Source organism: Scyliorhinus canicula, chromosome 4 (assembly GCF_902713615.1).
Source record: "Scyliorhinus canicula chromosome 4, sScyCan1.1, whole genome shotgun sequence".
NCBI classification, from domain to species: Eukaryota; Metazoa; Chordata; class Chondrichthyes; order Carcharhiniformes; family Scyliorhinidae; genus Scyliorhinus; species Scyliorhinus canicula.
Genome location: NC_052149.1, coordinates 228,583,562 through 228,600,409, shown reverse-complemented (window position 1 = coordinate 228,600,409; position 16,848 = coordinate 228,583,562). Strand labels below are relative to the sequence as shown.

Here is a 16,848-nt window from a genome sequence, read left to right as displayed (position 1 = left end):
AAGGTGGGTATGTGGAGTGACTAAAGCATGATCTGACTCAAGCATAGAATCATAGAATTTACAGTGCAGAAGGAGGCCATTCGGCCCATCGAGTCTGCACTGGCCCTTACAAAGAGCACTCTACTTAAACCCTATCTACCCAATCCCCGTAACCCAGTAACCCCCATTTAAGCTTTTTGGAGACTAAGGGCAATTTAGCATGGCCAATTTACCTAACCCGCACATCTTTCGACTGTGGGAGGAAACCCACGCAGACACGGGGAGAACGTGCAGACTCCACACAGACAGTGACCCAAGCCAGGAATCGAACCTGGGACCCTGGAGCTGTGAAACAACAGTGCTAACCACTATGCTACCGTGCTGCCCAAATGTTGGAAAAGGTTCAAAGCGCTTATTTCTGTTCCCTGTAAACACCGTCTCCAAATAACGAGCAGTTTTACCCGTCTTGGATTAATTTGGGACGCCCCAAAATTATTTGGTGAATGATCTTTATCGTTAGGAGGTAGAAAGTGCAAGTTAACAGTTACTGGGTTTGAACTAACACTTGACAGTGATGGATAGAGGCTTGTGTGCTCTCAGGGCGTGGACATTTTTCACACTTACAGAGCGACACCTGCTTCCTGTTTATTCAGAAGGAGATTATTTTTTGACATAAATGTATTTAAAAAAATTGGCCTCAAAATTCGGAGCAGTTATTAAAGAAACTGCAATTTTCTGCCGGTGTCTGGAAAGTTAAACAAGCTGATGGCAAAACGCCAAATTAAAACTGAGCATGGCCTCCAGCCTGTAACGTGCTCCCATGAATTATTACCGGTCTGGGGATGGAGAATAATATTCACTCCCGCAGTATAAATACAGGATATAACAGAGGGAGAGAGTCCTTTTCCCAAAAGTCTCACCCACAGAGGGACAGTGGAGAGATAAAGTCATCAGCCACCCAGGGGCGAAATTCTACGTGTGGAATCGTGATTTTCAAGATTGTAAGATAATTAATGATCGGTCAGCCTATTCAGCCCATCTTAGCCATTAACACCGAGTGACACCAATGTTGCCCTCATCCTTCTGGCCACTTCTGCATTTACTCCTTCCCAAAAAGTTTCCAGGCTTTTCAACTTAAGTTGGAGGAAGGCCTTAGGTTTAAGCCCCACGACAGGGACTACAGCCTATAAACTAGGCTGACATTTCCCACACAGTACTCAGGATTATGAAGGGCATGGATAGAGTGGATGGGCAGGCACTCATTCCCAGGGTGGAGGGGTCAGTCACCAGGGGGCGTAGGTTGAAGGTCCATGGGGCAAACTTTAGAGGAGGTGTGCGAGGCAAGTTTTTTTACGCAGAGGGTGGTGAGTGCCTGGAACGTGTTGCCAGGGGAGGTTGTGGAAGCAGATACATTAACGGCGTTCAAAAGGCATCTTGACAAACACATGGATAGGATGGGTATAGAGGGATACGGCACAAGGAAGTGCTGAGGGTTTTTGGCAAAGGTTGGTATCATGACCAGTACAGGCTTGAAGGGCCGAAGGGTCTGTTCCTGTGCTGTATTGTCCTTTGTGTGTAGCACCGTCAGAGAGGAAGTACTGACAAGAGTGCTGCACTGTCGTAGGTGCCATCTGCTAGATTGAAAATCGAGGCCGTGATTGTCTTTTCAGGTGGATATACAAGATCCCATTGGTTTGTAGGTGCGCAGGGGAGTCCTCTTGGTTGTTGCGGCTGCTTTTTATCTCTTAGCCACAGCATCATTAATATGAATGATCCGTTCATTGGCTCAATGCTGTTTGTGGTAACTTGATATACAAGTTAGCATTGGTATTTGCACATCAACAGTGAATACATTAATTGTTTAGGAAGCACAATGAAATGTTTCTGAGAATGTGCTAAGATGCTGTGAAGTACCAATCACATATTCATTTATCTTTCAGGATCCCATAGTGCAATTCTTCGTGAGTCTGTCCAGGTCATTTATAAATGAGTCCATGAACTCGCCTAGTTTTTGCCACCCCTTATTACATTTTGCTTGCTCGAAGATCAAATTATTTTTAACGTTGAAGTATGAATTAAATGCGTGGAGGGCATCCTGTTATGAGTTTGAAGCACTCTTCCATGCTTTATTTGCTATGGCCCCGATTGTTTAGAGCAAAGTATTGCCCACATCCTTCTGGGCCTCCCAATGTTAACGTGAAGCTGTTCGGCGTCTGGCTAATCTCTCCCCCCAGTTCTCGCAGTGCTGGGGCTGTTGAGGGCATTCCACGCTTTGGAACGGTTCTGGGAGTGACAATGCGGACTCCGTGCTCACCCTAAGCTCTGGAACTGTTGCTGGTTCAGTATTTTGGCTTGTAGATTGTGATCTATACTCACTGCCGTCTGGGCTCTGGGACTGTTTGTTTGCCTGCAGCAGCCACGATGCTTCATTCTCAGGTGAGCCGGCAATCTGTTTGTCTTCCTTTCCTTTTCCCAAGGATCTGGAGGGCTTTCAGGTCTGCAATCTTCACTTGACGTTTTGTTGGTCTTTTATGCCAAGTCCACTGCCACCATGTTTTAGTTGGTGCACACGAAATAGTCTTAGAGTCATAGAGTTTTACAGCACAGGAGGAGGCTCTTCGGCCCATTGTGTCTGTACTGGCCATCAAGCACCTATCTATTTAATCCCATTTCCCAGCACTTGGCCCATTGACTTGTCAGCTATGACATTTCAAGTGCTTCTCTAAATGCTTCTTAAATGTTGTGAGAGTTCCCGCCTTCACCACCCTTTCACATCTGTCTTCACTCAAGAGAATGAGGAGGTAGGTATGGAACTCAGGGAGACTGTGAGGCTCTTGAGCAAATTGTCAGAGGGAATGAAAAGATATTGAAGGTGCTGGCAGGTTTAAAAGTGGACAAATCTCCAGCTCCGGATGAATTGTGCCCCAGTCTGCTGTGGGAGGTGGGTGAGGAGATTGCAGGGACTCTGACCCAAATTTTTAATCCTCGCTAGTCACGGGGGAGGTTCCAGAGAACTGGAGAACCATGAATGGGGTCCCACTATTTAAGAAAGGTTGTAGAGATAAGCCAGGGAACTGCAGACCAGTGAGTCTCATGTCAGTGGTAGGGAAACGATTGGAGAGAATTATGAAAGAGAGAATCTATCTCCACTTGGAGAGGCAAGGTTTGATCAGGGATAGACAGCATGGCTTTGTCAGAGGGAAGTCATGCCCAACAAATTTGATTGAATGGTTTGAGGAGGTGACCAGGTGTGTAGATGAGGGTAGTGCAGTTGATGTAGTTTACATAGATTTCAGCAAAGCCTTTGACAAGGTCCCACTTGGGAGACTTATAAAGAAGGCAAATGCACATGGGATACAGGGTAACTTGATAAGGTGGATTCAAAGCTGGCTGAGCTGGAAGAAACAGAGGGTGATGACAGACGGCTGCTTTAGTGACTGGAAGACAGTGTCCAGTGGCTTACCACAGGGTTTGGTGCTGGGCCCCCTATTGTTTGTCATTTTGTGGATGACACAAAGATTGGCCGGGTGGGCAACAGTGAGTTGAGTGTCTTGGGTAACAGGAAGACATAGACGGGGATGGCCAAATGGACAGATAAGTGGCAGATGGAATTTAACCCTGAAAGGTGTGAGGTGATACTCTTTGAAGGAAAGATTTGACAAGGGAGTATTCAATGTATGGCATGACACTGGGAAGTTCCGAGGAACAAAGGGATCTTAGCGTGTTTGTCCATCAATCTCCGAAGGCGAGAAAGCGGGTTAATAGGGTGGTGAAAAAGGCTGATAGGACACTTGCGTTTATCAATAGAGGCACAGATTACAGAAGCAGGTAGGTCATGTTGGAGTTGTATAGAACTTTGGTGTGGCTACAGCTGTGTGCAGTTCTGGTCACCACATTATACGAAGGATGTGATTGCACTGGAGCGGGTGTGGAGGAGATTCACCAGGATGTTGGCTGGGATGGAACATTTAAGTTATGAAGAGAGGTTGGATAGACTTGGGTTGTTTTCGATGGAGCAGAGAAAACTGAGGGGCGACCTGATCGAGGTGGACAAGATTATGAGGGGCGTGGACAGGGTGGATAGGGAGCAGCTGTTCCCCTTAGTTGAAGGATCAGTTATGAAGGGACACAAGTTCAAAGTGAGGGAAAGGAGAACTTGCTGATCATACCTCCCATATTCACACCTAGGTCCTTAATATGTACTACAAACAGCAAAGGACCCAGCACTGACCCCTGTGGTACACCACTGGACAAAGACTTCCAGTCACAAAAACAACCTTCCACCATGACCCTCTGTCTCCAGCCATCAAGCTAATTTTTGATCCAATTTGCCAAATTGCCTTGGTTTCCCTGGGCCCCTTGTCAAAAGCTTTCCTGAAGTCCTGTGGACTACATCAACTGCACTATCCTCATCTACACATCTCCTTGAAAAATTCAACCAAATTTGTAAAACATGGTCTCCCCCCCCCCCCCAACAAAGCCAAGCTGGCTATAGAAACCCCCAGTTGCCACCCTGTTTGGTCTTGGGTTGGGAGACTAGATGGGGTTTATTTACAGTTTGCCTGTTCCCTGAAGAAAGCTACAATGGACTGTTATTCGTGAAAAAAGATTCTTGTTCATTTACAGATCTATCTACATCTCAGTACTCTAAGTGAGGTTGTACTTCTGCTTCTCACCAGATCTCAGTCTCACAATAATGCGACAGTGCATTGTATTTACATCAGGTGGTATATCAGTATCAGGCGCTCCTGATGTCAACCCTTCCCTGCGGTGGGAAAGGTTTGGATTGTTCGCTTTGGAACAGAAAAGGTTAAGCGGTGATTGAATAGAGATTTTCAAGATGATGAGAGTTTTGATGAAATAGACTGAGGAAAACTATTCCCTCTGGTGATTACCAGAGGTCATAGGTTCAAAATCATTGCAAAAAGATCTGGAGTTGAGATGAGGAGAATTATTTTCCACTCGGTGTTGGCAGGATCTGGAATACTGTAGCTGGAAAAGTGGTAGAAGCCAATTCCATTAATAATTTTAATAGGGTGTTTGACAGGAACTTGAGAACGTGGAACTTACGTTGTTTACATATCTAAGGGCTATGGTCAAAAACAGGGATGTGGGACTGAACAGGGCTGTTGTCTCAAAGAGACATAATGGGCCAAAGAGCCTTGGTCTGTACTATAAGCGTAGGTTTCTGTGACTCTAGTGTAATAAGCTGGGTTGTGACCCACAAAAGCCTGTGTTATAACCCCAGTGGAGGACAGCACGGTAGCACAATGGTTAGCACTGTTGCTTCACAGCGCCAGGGATCCGGGTTGGATTCCCGGCTTGGGTCACTGTCTGTGCGGGGTCTGCACGTTCTCCCCGTGTCTGCGTGGGTTTCCTCCGGGTGCTCCAGTTTCCTCCCACAAGTCCCGATAGACGTGCTTGTTAGGTAATTTGGACATTCTGAATTCTCCCTCTGTGTACCCGAACAGGCGCCGGAATGTGGCGACTGTCACAGTAACTTCATTGCAGTGTTAATGTCAGCCTACTTACGACTCTAATAAAGATGATTATTTTTAATTTCTACCATTGTCTATGCGTTCTGCTTATTGTGGATTCAACAGCCTGGTGCTTGTTTTGTGACTGACACTGGGCCTAACTTCTGGCAAGAGAGCATCCCATCCCCATCAAAACAGCCCTAATGAAAGCCAGGTTCAACAATATTAATACCTATGGTTGATGAATTAAGGATATTTGGAAACCTCAAAGTTTTGTCTCATACCTTGTACACAGGAATGGGCCGAGAACAATGATTCCCACAAAGCATATTACAGGCGCACAGGTTAAGATGAAAAAAAGCCGTTGTTCAAATGGTTGGGAGATGATCTTAGATTTTCTGGGAAGCTCCACCAGGGGTAGGAAAGAAGTTATTACATACTGCAATAATATGTAATTATTATTACATATTAAGGCCCTGCCTTCAATACATTGACAGACGGTAATGACACTCCGATTTCTGTCAGTGAGCCTGAATCAGGTCTCACTTATCTGTCCAAGGCACCCAATCCCCATTTTATTCGGTTGCCAGGGATGATTGAATAATAGTTAGGCCCAAAGTTGGGTTGGGTGACTATCCTTTGGGAAGAGGATGTTGGTTCCCAATCCTGACCTTGGGTAGCCCTTTTTGCACCTTTCGACACAATAAGGTGCCTACTTCTTTGGTTCATACAACAGTTGGTGTCGAACATCATCGGAATAATTGCCACCTCACAGTAATAATCATGCATTACCATACCAGGTATGACTACACTACTCGGTAATAATTGATCATCGTCCCATCTACATTCAGCAGCATTATCATCGCTGAATTTCCCACCATCAACATGGGTTTATCGCTAATCAGAAACTTAACTGAACTAGCCGTAGAAATAGTGCAGCTGCAACAGCAGGTCAGAGGGAATTCTGCATCAAAAAACTCACCTCCTGACTCCACAAAGGCTGTCCATAAGGCACAAATCAGGAGTGGAATACCCTCCACTTGACTGGACCTGTACAGCTCCAACAATGCTTGTGAAGATTGACACCATCCAGGACAAAGCAGTTCACTTCGTCGGCACCCTATCCATCACCTTCAACATTCACTTCCACCGCCCCCAACACACAGTGCCAGTCAGTACGCACTATCAGCAATTCCACACAGCTCCTTCAACAGCACCCTCCAAACCCATGACCTCCACCACCTCGAAGGATGAGGGCTGCAGACACATGGGAACATCATCACCTGCAAGTTCCCTGCCAGGTCATTCACCACCCTGACTTAGAAATATATTGGCCGTTCCTTCACAGTCGCTGGGTCAAAATTCTTGAACTCCCTCCCTAACAGCACTGTGGATGTACCTACACCACATGGACTGCAGCGGTTCAAGGAGGCAGCCCACCACCACCTTCTCATGGGCAATAAATGCCGGTCTTCAGAATAATGCCAACATCCAGGAACAAATAAAAGGCATTAATAATTATTCATCACCGTACCTTTTACAAAGACGTACACACTGGTCGCTGTAACTCCATCAACAATCAGCTCAATGTAATGATAAAAGCAGCGGTAATAGCCCGTGTCGTTAGCTCTGGCTCCCATCAATGTGAATGTTTTACAGTATTGATCTCTCTCTGATCCTTCGCACTCCCTTATATTCACCATCCTTCCCCCAGGTTCCTCCGACTTGTACGATGCCGATTTTGTGTTATCTTCAACTGCAGATTTCCCAGGCCAGCTCCAGCCCAGAGGCCTCTGTCCTCTGAAACACAGAATAGAAAAAAGGCACCTAGTTTAATTCACCTTCACCTCCTGATCCTACTCATTTTTGTTCACATCTAACATCATGCCCTTCAGTTGAGACGTTAGATCGAGGCTTTGGCTGCCATTTCAACAGCAGGTAAAATATCCCATGGCCAAGATACCAAAGAAGAGTAGGAAAGCTATCCCTGGTATCCTGAGATAATGTTTACCTGAGACAATATTTACCTGAGACAATATTTACCTGAGACAATATTTACCTGAGACAATATTTACCTGAGACAATATTTACTCTGAGACAATATTTACCTGAGACAATATTTACCTGAGACAATATTTACTCTGAGACAATATTTACCTGAGACAATATTTACCTGAGTCAATATTTACCTGAGACAATATTTACCTGAGACAATATTTACTCTGAGACAATATTTACCTGAGACAATATTTACCTGAGTCAATATTTACCTGAGACAATATTTATCTGAGACAATATTTACCTGAGACAATATTTATCTGAGACAATATTTAACCTGAGACAATATTTACCTGAGACAATATTTACCCGAGACAATATTTACCTGAGACAATATTTAACCTGAGACAATATTTACCTAAAACAATATTTAATCTGAGACAATATTTACCTGAGACAATATTTAATCTGAGACAATATTTATCTGGGACAATATTTACCTGAGACAATATTTAATCTGAGACTTTATTTACCTGAGACAATATTTACCTGAGACAATATTTAATCTGGGACAATATTTACCTGAGGCAATATTTAGCCTGAGACAATATTTATCTGGGACAATATTTAATCTGAGACAATATTTATCTGAGACAATATTTAGCCTGAGACAATATTTATCTGGGACAATATTTATTCTGGGTTAACATTTATCCAATAACCAGCAGCATCAAGAACAGATAATTTGCCGATTGTCATGTTGTTTGTGGAATCTTGCTGTGTGTAAATTGGCTGCCATATTTCCCTACATTACAACAGTGATTACAATTCAAAAGGTGTTCAAATGGTTGTGTAGCGCTTTGGGTCATTGCTGCTGTCAAAATGCATGTTCTGTCTGTTTTCCATTGTCCTAACTTTTGAAGTTGGAGAGCAGCCAAGCAGAATCAGGGAGCTCAGGACAGCTCTGCTGACGAGCAGCAATCAGAGCGCAAGGTGAGAAAAGCAGGCATTGGCTAGATCCATGACAGAAGAAGCCTCTCACGCTGTGGTCTGCTTATTTAGTCGGCAGGTGAGGTGGCTATGGAATTGGCCCTAAGGATGGGGCTCTACCTGATGAATATTGTAAACATGCTTAACTGTTAGTCTGGTTAAATATTCTTATAAATTTACCGATGCAAGATGATACCCTCTCTCCAGTCGCACCGTCTGGACCTGTAAAGACTTAATTATCTGCAAAGACTCACATTCAAAGTATCATCTTGCATCATTGAATTTGTTTATGGAACCCACCTCTTCGTTCACCTGATGAAGGGGATGTGCTTCGAAAGCTAGTGATTTGAAACAAACCTGTTGGACTTTAACCTGGTGTTGTAAGACTCCTTACTGTGTCTTTTTAACCTGTCATTGTCTGTGTAATGGGAGATGCCGACCACAGTGAATCTGAACAAAATGTAAGAATATTTGCTGGTCTTCTCTGTATAAATGTGTTTGATGATGATCGCTGTGTACTGTGCTTGATTTGGGGTATTTGTTGTGCCTAGTGTTTATATGCAAAATGTCCTTTTAGAACTAAAGTCTTCGCAATTTTTTATTTCGTTTTTTTTCTTGTTATTTTGGGGCTAAAGAATCGTTGATGGGGTCCTGCAAAGACAGGTCTTATATCTGAGAAAATGACGCCATAATGTGTTACTGATGCCTCTGATATGACTGGAGTTGGACAGATATGTTTTGGTGTGTGTCCAAACATAATGCAAAGATGTTATCCTATATTTTCATTGGCTATATGAGCAATCGCCACCTGTAAAGGTGTGCACCATTTCACCATGTTTTCATGGCCTTCTTCCCTTCTCCCTCATTTTCTAATTCTATCCGTAAGTTCATACAGAAGCACCAAGTTTAATGGTTAAGCTGAACCAATTGTGCTGTTGTTCTCTTATCTTTTTTCCGTATCCATGTCCCCTGAGGCATTGACACTGTGCTGTACCAATCCCGAGGATTTGTGTTATTTATAAAAATGGAATATATATAAAAAGCTGTTGAGGCTTGAGTTCAATTTAAGTAAGAGTAAAAATGGAATTTAGAGACAAGTTGAGAAAATGGAACTAGGATACAGATTAGCCATGATCGAATTGGGTGGTGGAACAGACTCAAGGGGCTGAATGGCCTCCTCCTGTTCCTGTGACATTTTGCCTCCAACTGTCCTTCCTCCAGGCTCCTCCCATTGGCCATCCAATCTATCCACGCTCACGTTGCCCTACATTCAGAGCCAATTGCATTCTTGATTGTCTTGATCACATGGCTGATGTGTGTGCGGAGGGTGAGCCACCCAGTCAGCCAATGCCGTTTCATCAATCCTCATGGGACCACAGAGTCTCTCAATACACCAGGGTTCAATTCAGAGCCTCTGCCATCTCTCTGAAATAGAATCCCCCTTCCCTCGTCCTCTCATAAACTTCATTAATTTCCATTTTTAAAAGCTACTGGTGAGTCAGCCTCCAGAACTGTTACTGGTAACACCTTCTACACAAAGAGAAAAAGAACTTGTATTTATACAGCGCCTTTCACGACCTCTGAACTTCCCAAAGTACTTTACAGTCAATGTAGTACTTGTGAAGTGTCGTCGCTGTGTTAATGTAGGAAGAGCCCTCTTGTGTAAAACATTTCCGCTGACCCCTCCCTGTGCTTGTTTGGTGGTGATTGTAAATTTGTGCCCTCTAGTTTCTGACTCACGAGCCAGTGGAAGTACTTGGCGTGTATATTTGTGAACTCCTCTACCCCACATCTCACCTCTCGGTCTTAGTAAAGGCAGCTTCTCCTCCTCTATTACTGACTGTATTCCCTGACTCCAAAGAAGGAAGAAATATTTGCGTTTTTTCGTCACTGCTGTAATGTCGGGAAATGTGGCTATTTGTGCACAGCAAGCTCCCACAAACAGGGATGTTATAGAACCACAGAATTCCTACAGTGCAGTAGGAGGCCATTCACCCATCAAGTCTGTACCGACCCTCTGAAAGAGCACCCTATCTAGCCTATTCTAGGAATTGAACCCGGGTCTCTGGCGCCATGAGGCAACAGTGCTAATCACGATGCCACAGTGCCGCCCATTTTATTAATGACCAGATCGCCTGATTTTCTTTATTAATGCTGATTGGGAAACACTGGCCAGTACACTGCTGCTTCCTTCGTTGTTCATAAATTATTAAATGTCCAACATTTTCCAGTCCTGAAAATATAATTTTGTTTCTCTCTCCACAGATGCTGTTGCTTCACAGCTCCAGGGTCCCAGGTTCGATTCCCGGCTTGGGTCACTGTCTGTGCGGAGTCAGCACGTTCTCCCCGTGTCTGCGTGGGTTTCCTCCGGGTGCTCCGGTTTCCTCCCACAAGTCCCGAACGACGTGCTTGTTAGGTAATTTGGACATTCTGAATTCTCCCAGAGTGTACCCAAACAGGCGCCGGAATGTGGGGACTAGGGGCTTTTCACAGTAACTTCATTGCTGTGTGAGGTTAGCGGGACAAAGAACAAAAAACAAAGAATAAAGAAAAGTACAGCACAGGAACAGGCCCTTCGGCCCTCCAGGTCTGCGCCAACCACGCTGCCCATCTAAACTAAAATCTTCGACACTTCCGGGGTCCGTATCCCTCTCTTCCCATCCTATTCATGTATTTGTCAAGATGCCCTTAAACATCACTATCGTCCCTGCTTCCACCACCTCCTCTGGCAGCGGGTTCCAGGCACCCACTACCCTCTGTGTAAAAAACTTGCCTCGTACATCTCCTCTAAACCTTGCCCCTCGCACCTTAAACCTATGCCCCCTAGTAATTGACCCCTCTACCCTGTGAAAAAGCCTCTGACTATCCGCTCTGTCTATGCCCCTCATAATTCTGTAGACCTCTATCAGGTCGCCCCCTCAAGCTCCTTCGTTCCAGTGAGAACAAACGGAGTTTATTCAACCTCTCCTCATAGCTAATGCCCGCCATACCAGGCAACATCCTGGTAAATTTCTTCTGCACCCTCTCTAAAGCCTCCACATCCTTCTGGTAGTGTGGCGACCAGAACTGAACACTATACTCCAAGTGTGGCCTAAGGTTCTATAGAGCTGCAACATGACTTGCCAATTCTTATACTCAATGCTCCGGCCAATGAAGGCCAGCATGCCGTATGCCTTCTTGACTACCTTCTCCACCTGTGTTGCCCCTTTCAGTGACCTGTGGACCTGTATACCTAGATCTCTCTGACCTTTAAATGCAGCTGCCAGACCCGGGCCGTTGGTTCCCGATAGTCCTGGGCTGGGACGTTTGGTTTGTGAGCTGTGATAGTGGCTTTAAATTCAGTTTAAAATAAAGCAGTTGGGCCTTTCACTCCTCATGATTACATGCTGTTCCATTTTGTCCAGAGCAGTAGAACCCGAGAACGTGGTCTGTACCCAAGTTCAAAACTAATCCGCGGGAGCAATATAACAGATGGTGAACACAGGCTCCTTGGGGAGATAGTGGAAGCAGCCACTAGAGATTCATTCAAAACTAATCAGATCATAATATTTTGGAATCAGAACACAAAATGCTGGAAATACTCAGCTGGTCTGGCAACACCTATGGAGAGGGAAACAGAGTTAACCTTTCAGTTTGTGACCTTTCCTAATATTTTGGGATCCAGTTTATGAGTAATTTTGAGATATGACTTTTGGCGATGTTGGGTGAACTGGTGATTGTGGTTCCCCAAAGCTCTCCACAACTGGGGGCTTTCTCACAATGTGCCTGGGTCTGTTGTAGACTAATTAATAAAGCTTAATCGCTCCCATTAGCCAATAAGTTCAAAGCTACAAAGTTCAGGGCAGCACAGTAGCACAAGTGGCTAGCACTGTGGCTTCACAGCGCCAGGGTCCCAGGTTCGATTCCCCGCTGGGTCACTGTCTGTGCGGAGTCTGCACTTCCTCCCCGTGTGTGCGTGGGTTTCCTCCGGGTGCTCCGGTTTCCTCCCACAGTCCAAAGACGTGCAGGTTAGGTGGATTGGCCATGATAAATTACCCACAGTGACCAAAAAGATTAGGAGGGGTTATTGGGTTGCGGAGACGGGGTGGAAGTGAGGGCTTAAGTGCAGACTTGATGGGCCCAATGGCCTCCTTCTGCACTGTATGTTCTATGTTAATAGCGCCATGATTCTTGCATCAGTTGACAACCAGGACTGTAGAAGACGAACTAGATGGACCACGGAATTTTACCATTCAGTTCTTCCCACTTTCCTAAAGCTCTCAGCGATTCCAGCTATTTGATGGAAGTGATTTGTTATCGGATAAGTATGAGGTTTCTTAAAACCTTTGTTCAACGAAACATGGCGGAAACAAGCTGGTCGCTTTGCTAATGTTGATTCATTTGGATTCCCTTTCAAACTATCAAGAAGGAAAGAGAGAACAACGCTGTGACCGGGAATTGAAATCCGGGGATGTCAGCTTTCCTTCTATCAAAAGTGCGGAGGAAAGGATGAGCGGAGAATCCTTTACGGGCAGAGATGGTGGAAATCGTGGTGAGGAGAAAGGAAATTACAAAGGCATTAAGCAAATACTTTATGAATGCCTTCATGTCAAAAACGTCAAGAAAAAGGAGAAAATTGGGGAAACAAGGGTCTAGGGAAATGAGGAACTTTAGGGTTATTATCATTATTTATAAAAACAGAATGATTGGAGAAATTAAGATTTGAAACCGACAACTCTGCTGGAGTTGACAGCCCGTGTCATAGGGTTTGGAAACAGTCAGCCTCAGGGGTAGGGGAAGTATTGGTTGTGACCTTCACTAGATTCTCAAATAGTCGCAGTGGATTGTAAAGTAGCAAATGCAGCAAATTCAAGAAAGGAGCGAGAGAGAAAACAGGGAACTAACTAAGGGCTAATTAGCCGAAATCAGCAAGGGGGAAATTGCTGGAATCTATCGGTAATAATTCCAGGAGGGGCGGAGTGAAAGGCCAAACGATTTATTTTAAACTGAAAATAAAGCCGCTTCTGCGGAAAACAAAATAAACGCCGGGGCCGAGACTGCCGTTCTGGGGGCGGGGGGGGGGGGGGGGGGGGGGGGGGGGGGGGTGGCTACGTTTAAAGGTCCCGCTTTCAAGCCCCACTGGGCGGGTCTTCGCCTGCTCACCACGGGAACTCGTATTCTACCAAGCCCCTGGGGAGGTCAATCAGCGACCCCCGTGATCCCACTCAAGCCCAAATTATCCCCCTCATATCCGTGGCGATGAGGCCTCCTTCGTCGCTTGATACGAGGCTTCGAGTCGGCAGCAGGTGCAGGCGGATCGGGCAGTCATGAAGCGGACTGAGGAATCGTCGCTTCCTTGCTGAGTGGCCAAGGTGGAGGCTCGTCTTTGGTGTTGGCGTCCGGTGGAGGATCAATCTCTTCAGTCTCCATTTTGGACTCCGAGTCTTTAGCGTCGGGGGGGGGGGGGGGGGGGGGGGAACGACTCTCAGGGCCCCCATAAGCTGAGTCCCCTTGCCGGAGGTTGTCACAATGGGGGGGGGTGGTCAAGGACATCTTCTCCGCCGGAGTGGATTCCCTGCTTCGCAGGTGGTCCAGATGTTTTTTCACGACCTTCCCCTGGACGTTGGCTTTGTAAGAAACCGGACCAGTCTTTTCCAACATGACTCCTGGGATCCACTGGGAGCCATTTCCAAAATTCTGCACATAGACGGCATCTCCTGTTCTGAAGATCGTTTGGGGTCTTCTGGTACTGTAGTTCCTTTATTTGGGTCTCCTGCTTTGACTCCACTTTCCACCTAATTTGGGAAACAGCAGCTGAGCCTGTGTTCAGTCCGCATCCCATTAACGATTCCTCTGGTGAGACTCCAGTCATCGTGGGCGACATGGTTCCACAATCAAACAGGAACCGGGTCAATTCCGCATCCAGGCAGCAGGGGGCTGATTCTTCATTCCGGTATTGAATGTTTGAACTTCCCATTCGGCCAGACCATTAGGCAATGGATGGTACGGTGACGTTAATACTGTTCAGCTTCATGAATGCCTGAAATTCTCCACTGGTAAAGGGGGGCCATTACCGGATACGAGGACCTCTGGAAATGCCGTGGGTACAGAAACTTTGTCGGAGTTTTTCTATTGTTGCATGAGATGTTGTGGAGGACATGCGATGTACTCCTAACCATTTTGAATGGGCATTGATCAAAATAAGGAACATCGATCCCAAGAACAGGCCGGCAAAGTCCACATGCACCCATACCCATGGTCTTCCGGCCATTCCCATGGGTGCAAAGAGGCCGAAGGTGGGAGTTTCTGGTGTTCCTGGCACAAAGAGCACAGCTTCACCAGATTCCGTCAGGATTGGGCGCTGACCTGGATGGGGGCGACTTCTCGGGTGATGTGACCATCAATTCACTCGAGACATGATAGGAAGTAAACCGTGGCTTTAATAGACTTACAACTGAGCCTGCCTGCGACCAGAAGAACCGAGGGCAGACACACAAGGCTGCAGTACTTTATACTTCCGGTAGTGGGAGGGGCCATGGGCGGAGCCCTGTACAAGCTTCTCATCTCCTCCTGTGGGCAGAGCCGCACAACGGCTCACAGACAGAGCCCACAAGGACATAATACTATACAGTGTGAATTACGCAATGTACATTCACCACATCGGGCTCCCCAGAGGAAGATGTCATCTTCTACTCTCCAGTCATGTCGTTTAGTGAGGGAGGGCTTCATGTCATCCAGGGGGTGTCCTCAGATTTTGCCACTGAGGGTCATATGGCGGGATTTTGTCAGTGTGAGGTCCTTCTGAGATCCCACTTGAATCTGCTTTGTGGATACTGACAAGGTATCCAGGAAGCTCAAAATCATGATGACCTCTCCCAATGCCAGCAGAGGGACAAAGCCTGTGGGCAGCGGGAGGCGACTCAGATCATCCGGGTTGGCAATGGGTGTTTCTGGGCACGTTCCTGGGCAGTGCTCAAGGGAGTATTGGTCGGCTGCGAACAAGAATACCCAGCGTTCGATCTGACCTGAGGCTATGTCAGGAATCTCTTTATCCGCTTAGAAAAGGCCCAGCAGGGGTTTATCATCTGTTACTTTTGTGAAATTTCAGCCATACACGTATGAATAGAATTTCTTCACCCCAAAAATAACAGCAAATCTCCGACGAGGTAATTGAAGTTTTTAAAGATTATGGAGAAGTTGATAAAGCAAATTATTCACAGTTGTGAGAGCTTAAAATCCCAAGAGTCTCCAATTAAATAGAAACATTGAAATCAGACGATATAATTTTTTTTCCTGTCAGCATTCCTATCTCTTGTTCTCCCACTGAATTGCTTCATCTCCTCTCCCAGTGTCCTTTCGTTGACACCACCACACAACAACCAAAGCTTTCATTCATCCATCCTACACTGGGCGATTTCCCTTGTCCATTCAAATGGACAACGTCCTTCTCTTTAATTAATTCCCACAGATTGGGCATCATTGGCATTTATTGCCTATCATTAGTTACCCTGACAAGGTGGCGTTGGGGCCTTCTTCTTGAACCACTGGCTGGGCGTTTGATATAAACTGAATGGGCGGGTGGGAGAATCACCGGGGTGCTGCGCGAATCGCGCCACGCCGCCCCCGACCCCCCCACGCGATTCTCCCACCACCCCCCGAAACCAGCGGCGCGAGAATCGGGCCACGCCGCTCAGAGAATCGCCGCAAACGGTGAGCAGCGATTCTCCGGCCCGGATGGGCCGAGCGGCTGCCGAAAAAAATGACAGTCCCGCCATCGCCGTCCACACCTGGTCGCTGCCGGCGGGTACTCGTCGTGAAGGCTTGGGGGGGGGGGGGGGGGCGGCGTCCTGTGGGTGGGGGGGGCTCCTTCACGGGGGGGCCTCCGAAGGGGTCTGTCCCGCGATCGGGGCCCACCAATCGGCGGGCCGGCCTCTCCGCCCCGGGCCTATATTCCGCCTGGCCGGCCCCTGAACACCGACTCCATGTTCGGTTGGGGCCGGTGCGCGTAAGAAGTTCCCCGCGCATGCGCAGGATGGCGCGGCTCAACTGCGCATGTGCAGGATTGAGCTGGCCCAACTGCGCATGCGCGGGTTGGCGCGGTGCCCATTTGTCGCTGCGTAGGGACGCTGGAGTGGCGTAAACCACTCCAGCGCTGTGTTGCCCCCCTGTGGGGGCCGGAATAGGTTGTGCCCGGGCCCTGTTCGCACCACCGTGAAACGCGACGGCGTTCACGACGGTGCGAACACTCGGCCTGAATATCGGAGAATCGCCCCCGAGGGCAGTTAAGAGTCAGCCATGTTGGTGTGAGACCAGAGTCATATATCAGTCCAGATTTGTTTTTAATGGGATGTGGGCTTGGCAGGCCAGCATTTATTGCCCATCCCTAATTGCCCTTGAGAAGGTGGTGGTGAACTTCTTGAACCGC

At 46.8% G+C, this 16,848-nt stretch overlaps 1 protein-coding gene across 1 annotated transcript in view; it reads right to left on the bottom strand.

The window, feature by feature from the left end:
* flt4 (fms related receptor tyrosine kinase 4) overlaps positions 1-16,848 on the bottom strand; it is a 324,249-nt gene that overhangs the window by 151,766 nt on the left and 155,635 nt on the right. The window contains exon 3 of the mRNA XM_038796200.1: positions 6,991-7,256. Coding sequence (XP_038652128.1) covers positions 6,991-7,256 — 266 coding nt within the window. The remainder of the gene's footprint in view (positions 1-6,990; positions 7,257-16,848) is intronic.